Source organism: Lolium rigidum, chromosome 3, assembly GCF_022539505.1.
Source record: "Lolium rigidum isolate FL_2022 chromosome 3, APGP_CSIRO_Lrig_0.1, whole genome shotgun sequence".
NCBI lineage: Eukaryota > Viridiplantae > Streptophyta > Magnoliopsida > Poales > Poaceae > Lolium > Lolium rigidum.
Window position 1 is genome coordinate 321638406 of NC_061510.1, and position 9125 is coordinate 321647530.

The following is a 9125-nucleotide window of genomic DNA, read 5'->3' on the forward strand; positions in this document are numbered from 1 at the left end:
TAGCCTGGTCCTGCCATGGATCCACAACACAAGAATCCAAAGCTGTACGCGGATCAAAAACCGGAGCTATAGTACTAGTGTAGCCTTGTGCTTTGTCTAGCTCCCGACGGGACAGACAAGCGGGCGGCGCGGTCTCTGTTCGTCGTGTCAGGGGTTTGGATCGCAGGCCTCTGTTCGTGCACGAAACACTGCTCTGAAACGATTGGAGGTTCGGAAATGGCGCCGTCGGTTCTTCTCCAAAATTGTATTGCAAGCATTCAGCGCAATTGTGCGACTGAATGGCCGAACTGCCAACTCTGCAGAAAAAACCGAGTAGTTTGCCTGCGATCAGACCACCGTTGCAGCAGTATGCAATGGGCGATGGTTTCACGAATAAGCTGAGAACAACGGGAACAAGTTATCACCACTTTCTGCTTTATAGTTGCCACTAATTTACATCACCCTTCGGGAGGTCAGGTTCCTACATCTCATATGGGAAAACTTCTTCTAATCACCTCCCTTCGCGTCGACATGGCAGTCTCTGAAGCGAGCTAACGAAGAGCACCGTGAACGCCACGGCCGGGAGCCTCCCGGCGACGAGCCCTACCAGGACGACAACGACGGCAGCCACCAAAGGGAGCCGCCTTCCTCCTGGGCCATCCGCCACGGAGACGGCGTTATCCGCATCGACTCCTATCGGCACGCCAGCATCGCTGCGCACCTCGGCGTCCATTCCGGCGCCGGTGCCGCGGCGAGGCCCCGAAGGATCCGACGATATGCCAGCGGCGTCCGCCAAGGAGTACGCCTGATGGCGTCCGCTGCCGCGCCGAGAATCTGAACGATCCATTGCCCGGGCATTGCCGCCAACCGTCGCATCCGCTTGATGGCGCCCGCTGCCACGGCGAGAATCTGGGCGATCCGTCGCCCTGGTGGCACTGCCGCCAACCGCGGCATCCGCTTCGCTGCTCTCGCTGCGGAAAGAACTCGACAGAGAAGAGTCCGCATCCTCCTTTCGAATCCTGCCTTTCTGCAACCTCCTGGGGATCAGCTTCCTCCAGGACCTCCTCTTCGCCTTCCCCCTCGAGCTGCCTGAATCGCCGCCCGCCTCCCTCATCTCCTCGATTCTATCTTCGGTGGAAAGGATGGAGGCGACATCGGTCCACCTGTCGGAGTCAGAGCAGCTCCGTGTCGGCAGCTCTGTTTCCGCCTCCACCTCCCGGATCGGCGAGACGTAGCCGCGGCCGTCCAAATCCGGCGCCTCCCTGGTGGCCGGAGGCCGGGGCTTCCGGCGCAGCGAGAATGACCGGATGGGTTCGAGCAGGAAGAGCGAGAAGGCGGCGACGGTGACTGCCGCCGCGACCACCGTCCTGCTCCAGATCACCAGGACGGCGAGGGACATCACCACGCCCACCAGCGCGAGGAATCCCAATCCAAGGCCGAAGACGCTGCCTTCTCTTCCGGCGTCGCAGACGGGTTCAGCAGCAGGCGGAAGCTCTGGTCTTGGCTGGGTTGGAGGCGACACGGCGACCAGCGGAGGCGGCGGCGTGGGTGGGGAGGAAGCCGGGGGAGAGGGCGCCGGTGAAGGGGGAGGGGAGGGCGAAGGGGCCGCGCCGCGCTTCTTGCGCCGGGAGCCGGCGGACGCGCACGAGGATGGCTTCCGGAGGCGGCCATGGTTCTTGACGAAGAGGTCGGCGAGGGAGGTCGGGAAGCCGGTCTGGACGGGGAGCGGCCCGGCGCGCGCGGGGCGGAGTGCGGAGATCAGACGGCCGAGGCGGCCGGTGGCGCGGTCCTTGAGCAGGCTGGGCATCGCCGGGCGTGGCGGCCGATGCCGGCTTGCATGGAAGGAGGCCGGCGCGCCGGCCCGGGGAGCGGTGCTCGGCTCTGCCTCCGTCTCCGTGGCCGGACGGTTTGGTGCTCTGGGTTGGTGACTTGGTGGTGGGCTTTGCTTCTTGTCGACTTTTTTGGGGAGAGTGAGGAATAGGAGGCAACGGCAGAGGAGGTGGGTCGTCGGTTTTTTTTTTTTTTTTTTTTGCGAATTCGATTTTTTTTTCGTTTAGTATTTTGTTTCCTTCTGGCCTAAAAATGGGGGTGCCAGTTTTGGTATTGACTAATTTTGAAACGGACGAAAAGGAAACGTGTTTAGCCGTTTGGAGGAAGAAGAGAAGGGCGGTCATTGCAAGTGGAACTTACCGCTATTTCTTTTACTAGTACAAATGCCCGTGCGTTGCCATGGGGCTCAAAGTATCTTTAGTTGCCACAATATATAAAAGTAATACGTGTGAAGATAAGAGAGTCGCCACCGGCAAGGCAAGTTGGCAACCCAGCAGACCATCCTCTGGGTTTCGCTAAACTCTTCAATTCATATCATCTCATGTTAACGTTGTCTTGGGACTGTTCGTTGTCCAAAACCAAGTTCTTCGCCTAGCTGCTCATCCAGCGTAAGACCACCATCGATAAGAGTTATCACAAATAAGGGAATATAATACTAATATTGTGCAATTTGATCATACCTACTTGTATTTTTTTTTAGAACTGATACCTACTTGTATAACAAGTTAATATCACGTCACATATTTTGAATCACATATAACTGGCAGTATGCTAGTCACAAACTTGATATTTTAAATCATGTCAATTCAACAAACGTTCTGGTATGATATTAGCAAAAAAAAAAAAATACCACTTCATCTTAGAGATCTTGTGGCTGAACCGGAACAACCAACCTTTTAAAAGCAACAAACCAAAAGATAAGTGTAAAGAGGCGGTTGTTCTCTTCAACTATCTGGAAGACATCACATATATAGATAGATGAGTCCATAGGTACAACGTTGGCACACGTATTAAACTATTAACATCTCCAGCAATTTGATGTCTCCTGTCATATATAACAATTTGATGTCTCCTGTCATATAGTATAACATGATGGAAAAGACAAAATCAATGGGTTCTCCATGAGACAAATCATTAGCAGCGTTGGATCAGCTCTCGCCAAAATGGAGAACTCAACTGGAAACTAAGCAGCATACACCTTTCAATGAAATACATAAACATCAACATACACATTCATAAAAGAACAAATTATTAATAATAATACGACATTGGATCAGCTCTCGCCAAATATTATCAAATTATAAATTCAGGACTTGTACGCTCTCCAAGAAAAATAGCCTTCGTTGCTGAAAATAACTAACTATTTCGACGGGGTAGCGAAAAGTAAGTATGCATGGATATATATTAGTGTTATTTTACCAATTGGTTTATCATGAATTACAAATATGTCAGACTCCAATTTTTCCGGTTCAAAGCTTTTCATGGTTCCTGCCATTGGTCGGGCTAGGTACAGGCTTTCACACTAATCCTGAATTTCCAGTAATACGTAGTAGTAGCTTCTTGTCATATGATCTGTCACATAGAAAATACTTACATTTGATCTTGTTCTGTGATTGCTTCAAATAGTAGACACTGTTTGAGCTAAAGCTGATTAAATAATTTATTATTTTGGATGTTTTGAGTAGTTGGTGCAAATAGTGGTAACTAAATGTACTGTCAAATAGTGGTAACTTGGACCAGTCCTAGCCAAAGTTCTCACGTTTGACTTCCCTATTTTGTAACTGGAGTAGTACCTTAAGAATTTAACTTGAATTTTCTTATGTGCTCTGGAAGACTTTAGGAAACATTTTTTTAAAGGATACTGGTGTTGTATTTTTAGGTACACCATTGTACTTTAGAAGTCCCAGTTTGGTATGCCTCCCATAAAAACCATCTTAATTTTTCCTACCATTTTGTATTTCAAGGAATCTAAGGCAGGTTCTTACAGTAGCCTAGCTACTCTTGTTTAATTATTATCTCTCATCTCTCCTCAAAGTCGGCTAACTGGATTCAGGAGATAGCCAATACGCTCTACTTTTCAAAACTACAAATCGGTCTCCGCTTAGGTAGGTCTCCATTTAGGTAGAGCGCTTGGCCTGATGATGTGTTCCATACTTCTATAGGTACAGGTTATGTTTGCAAATTCATGAATTGAATCCTGAATTACAAAAAGTAGGTTGTTGCAACAACTCAAAAATGGGGATATTAACTTTTATATCCTTTCATAATCAGAGCTATCATATATGAACAAACGATGGAAGGAAAAAAGCACAAACTATCTAGACAGCGGAAATACATGTATGTACGAATATTGCAATATGGAAAAGAAAAGGAGAAAATAGCTTGCTAAGGGTATTGATTTACCTTAGTTTATGATCTTGATCCAACTAAGCCATCATTTATGGTTGGATCTTGTTCTTTCCAGGGCTCAAAATATGAGGTCACACCACAAAAGAAATATTAGCTTGTAGGACAAACAATGCACTGCTGAAAAATTTATGTCATCAATATACGAAAATCTGCAATACAAAACAAAACTGGATGGAAATTGTTGCAGTGATGCAGGTCTGGCCGGAAGCCGGCATTATCCATCTCCATGGTTTGGTAGTATATGCCGACTAACACGATGCAGAAGCGGGGCGACCGGGCGACCTAGCCGGCGACTACCAACACAACATCCACTGATCGAAGGCCTGAATCAAGAACGACGGTGAACTGTAAGCCTGTTATCGGCGTCCAGCGGCGCTAGACCCGTGCGACTGCATCGTCGACAGGGAGGACGCATTCAGCGGGAGGACAGGCGCAGCGGTGACAATCAGTGTGTGCGTGACTCATTGCCCCAAAGGATGCAACTAAGTTGCAAGCCTACAACAAATGTATACAAAACTCCAGGTAGAATTAAGTTAAAATGTAATACACATATACTACATTAGCACAACCACTTAACACCAACCAAATAAACTTGCATAGTTTTGCTGGAGCAACTGAAAATACTAACCAGAAAAAGTCTAATACCCATATATGGGAGTAGTACTCCCACCACTATATCTACACGGCCTGATAATCAACATGCAAAACTGCAGTAGGAAAAGAAGAAACTGAACCTCTTATTTATCCATCATTTAAATTTTCTACTACATCTGACAATAACCTAAACATATCCAGGATGATACACTTTGAACTGGAGCCATACTGCGTTGTCACCAATTATAAGCGATCAGGAAAACCATGGAAATACATGTTTAATGCTCCAGTTGCTCGGAAGGGCATCAGTAGCATAGAGTAGGCAGATGGTGTTGGCGCTCTTTCACACCTGAAATGAGCCGATCAAGGGTCCAATATTATCATCACACATAACATCAAAATGGATCAGGAAAATGAATTATGTGCAATTCATATCAAAGCCAGCATACATATGTAGCATGAGCATGAACCAAAATGAAAACTAATTGACATATTTTAAAGTAACCAAAGAGAAAACACCTTTTGTGGTATCAGGCAGGCACACTGTTAATGCCGTTCTTGAGGGAGAGAAAAACAGCTACAAGTGGTGTGTGGTGACACAGCTGCTATCGCCACAGATTTTGTAATCAAGCCAATAATTTAAACCAACTTCGATTCTGTAGTCAAGGAAACAAATATCAGTCATTATAATGGGACAAGCAAATGATTCTAAAATGTAGATAAGTAGATACAGAGCATGTCACTAAGCAATGGAACATTAAGCAGTAATCTGTCGAGCAATACATGAAACGAACATAGCAAGGACTCGAGTTAGTAGCTCAAATAGAGCAACAACTATTTCTCAAAGCTGAAACGAACATAGCAAGGACCTGAAGTTGGGTAATGATTATAGATTCATAGATCTTGAAGTGATAAGCTCAGTCTTCCGAGAAAATAAATGGTACCCATGTTTAAATTAGAACAAAGGCTATGCTAAGTTCGTAAGTTCTAGATAGCATCATGAATTACTTTCATCCCTCGGAAATGCTTCCTGTTTTGAGACTTGGCAGGTTACAGTCTGAGCTTGATTACCAATTCTAATTCAGCTACCATGTGTCCATCAAAATGCACAGAATATGTACTGGTTCATAGATCATAAACAGTGCCAGCACTACGACACCAGAGAAGAACCCATTTGACAAAAAAAACAACTTTTTCGAGAGCAACTCCTGCCAAATATGAGCACGTACTAATTATCTTAAAAATACTTAAATGCTGACCCAAATCCGATTCATTCGAAAGAAAAATGGCCTTGATTGTGGCAGGTAATTGCTGCAAGTTTTTATAGCAACGTAATTTTTCCACAATCCACCCTGGAATCCCTCCTAATCCAACAATCCACCGACGGATCTGGCCCCAAATCGTAATTGCTCACGCCAAAACCAGCACCAGATCGTGCCCACAATTATTTTGACCAAAATCACTGAAGAAAGAGAGGGGAAAGTTGAGTCCTTACTTGAGAGGCACGTTGGTCCTCGTTGGCAACTCCTTCTGACTGCGCAAAGCAGGCTGCCATGGGTGTTCGTGGCCACCCTCCTGTTCAACAAGCGCCTCCGCCAGCTCCCGCTTCTCTGCATCCCGGCGTGGTTCCCCATCCCATTCTCCTCCAACGGGCCGACGACGAGAGAGAGAGAGCTAATTTTTGTAGACAAAAATTATGAGAACAACTACCCTGAAAACTAAGGATTCTTTAAGAGGCTGATTTGTCTAGATACTTAATCGATCATATCCAAATTATTTGATCATTAAGGAAAGTGTTCGCATCGATATATATTATTTACCACTAAAGTCAATTTGTGTCACAGTACAACTTTTCATGGAAAAACAAGATTTTAATTAACTCAGTGAAATTGTCCTGAATTAAAGAATAAATCACTGCACCTTAAAGGACAAGTTTGCATATACAGCATAGTATTATGAAAAAAAAAATTCAGTTACACCTTGACTGATATAGATTGGCATGATTCTTGATAGTCGAAACTTCATAAGTCAAAGTATAAGAACCAAATTGTACTAACAACCAATCTAGAACTGAGCAATCAAGTAGATAAGATACCTTGACAGACATCTCTGAATCTGAGGTGGCCATTTTTCACGCTAACTGCAACATCACCGAGGCAAAACAGAGAAGAGAAATCATTTGAAGCAAGCATACACTGGCATGAATATGCAATACTGACAAACTCAAAACAGCTTTTCCAGCAAGATAAACCAACCAAGATTTCTGCTCCTTTCCGCAGCCACCAAATGCACTTGTAACAGTGACCCTAATCAAGCTGCAAGTATGACAAAAGTCCAGATATCATTTCCCAATGCTGAAATAATGTCATTAAAAGTATAGTAACGTAATTTTTGTACAAGCAAGGTTGAAATTCGCTGCGAATTTATTGGGTGATGCACCTAGGATGAATTTTACAAGCTATTACCCAATAGTAATTGAGGAGAGCCTTCCATGGTATATAAGAACTAATTTTGTCTGTTCTTTACCCTAAAAGGCACGTGGTATAAGCTCAGACTGAAATGGGCCAAGAATAATTTTACCTGTTACTTCCAGTATACCAAAAGAATAAAGGTCATCCTATTTTCCACCGGTAACAACCACCTATGACCTATGGCACGGGATTTAGATGTCACAATAACCTTGGTCAGACTTAGCCATACATTGATGTATATATTATATACTCTGCTAGTCTACTGTATCTAAACATCTTGTTGAGCACTACATCACAAGGTCACACGTATTAATTCATTATCCACCCTATTGAGGGAAGCTCACAAATTCACACCCAGTGAAGGCATCAAGAAAAGAAATACTATATTTAAGCAGAAAGTTTGAGACACCACTATAACCAAGCAAAGAAATGCACCTAGTACACAAAAACATGGCACCGGAAATCCAGAGGATTACCTAATTAATCAAACAAGGACAAGTGCAAGGTACTTACCAATGTCAGTAGATGCTGAAATCCAAAGAAACAAAACCACTCCAGCAGCAATACTATTAAACCTGACCAAGTAAACACTTTTCATAAGAATAGGATTCCAAACCAACAATAAAAACCACATTTTATAAGCAGTTACTACTTTCTTTCTCACCAGTTCAGATTAGACCTTGATAGTTCAAATGACTTGTAAATGAAAAGCGAACATGTTCATCTGACGTAAGAAACCAAATCATAGCTGGTTTAGCAAACGCAAAGACAAAATGAGGACAAAAAAGGTGCCATCTCTTAGTACACATGTTGTATAAGCCACACCGAAATGGAAATGGTGCAACTAAGTTCAATGACACATGATAAATTAGAATGCCACATTATACCACTAAACAAAATCATTCCAGACTGTGATATATGTACTAATAATTATTCTAGGATTTGTTGTATCTGAAGCGGCAAACAATAGCATTTCTATAGTGCAAACGAAACCATTACCTTGGTATATGCTACATAAATTTTTGAAAAGTGTAGAGAAAAAAGTGAGCATTGGGCAGAACTCTGTATTATTGAGGAATTCTTAAGCAGTCAGATTTGGATAAGAAAACGTAGAGATGCAGATACCTAGGAAGATTAGAGCAGTTGCCCTATTTGCTATAGTGCATGCGCATCTACTGTTGGCACTTGTATAACGAGCATGTCCATCCTCCTTCTGGACTTTGGTTGCAACATATATTCTGCTACACCCCACCCCTAGCATCGATCAATGAAGAAGAGGCTGGTGATATGTGAAGAACTCCTTCTGTTGCCCTCGGAGGCAATCAATCCCCCCCAAATGGCAGAGGGATACGGCGTTGCGGATAAGAATGTATGGCGGTAGGTACCTACAGATCTTACCGGGGAAGATACTTTGGGGCGGGTGTCGCCGGAAGTCAAACTCGAGGCTCACCCGAGGTCCGTCACAACGGCGGACGGAGAGCACTGCCCCTGCTTCGCCTGCAGTTGTGGGACAAACTGAACAACGTGTTGTCGGCGGCTACCCCTCTTTTCCTCATCCCGACCCCCTCCTCCTTTGTGGCGACGCTGTCGACGATGAAGAAGGGCGACGGGACAAGACAATGATCTGCAGGGGCATGGAGTGAGAGGGGAGAGGTGGCGGGCAGGGATAGAGGGAGGGAAAAGTGGCGGCGGCTTGCGACGAGCACGGGAGAGAGGGCGCAGAGCGGCGGTGGAGAAGATGCGGAGTCGGGCACGAAGATGCGGAGCTCGGTCTTCAGGTGATGGGGCTTCCATGGCGTGGCGCGGGGATCCCGATTTTGAGGTCAACGATGGCGCGGCGCG

At 45.2% G+C, this 9125-nt stretch overlaps 1 protein-coding gene across 1 annotated transcript; it reads right to left on the reverse strand.

Moving 5' to 3' along the window:
• Positions 1–393: 393 nt before the first annotated feature.
• On the reverse strand, positions 394–1889 carry LOC124696962. The gene has a single exon (XM_047229617.1). It carries the CDS (start codon positions 1784–1786, stop codon positions 491–493), a length of 1296 nt encoding a protein of 431 aa, XP_047085573.1. The 5' UTR covers positions 1787–1889; the 3' UTR covers positions 394–490.
• Between the last annotated feature and the right edge of the window lie 7236 nt (positions 1890–9125).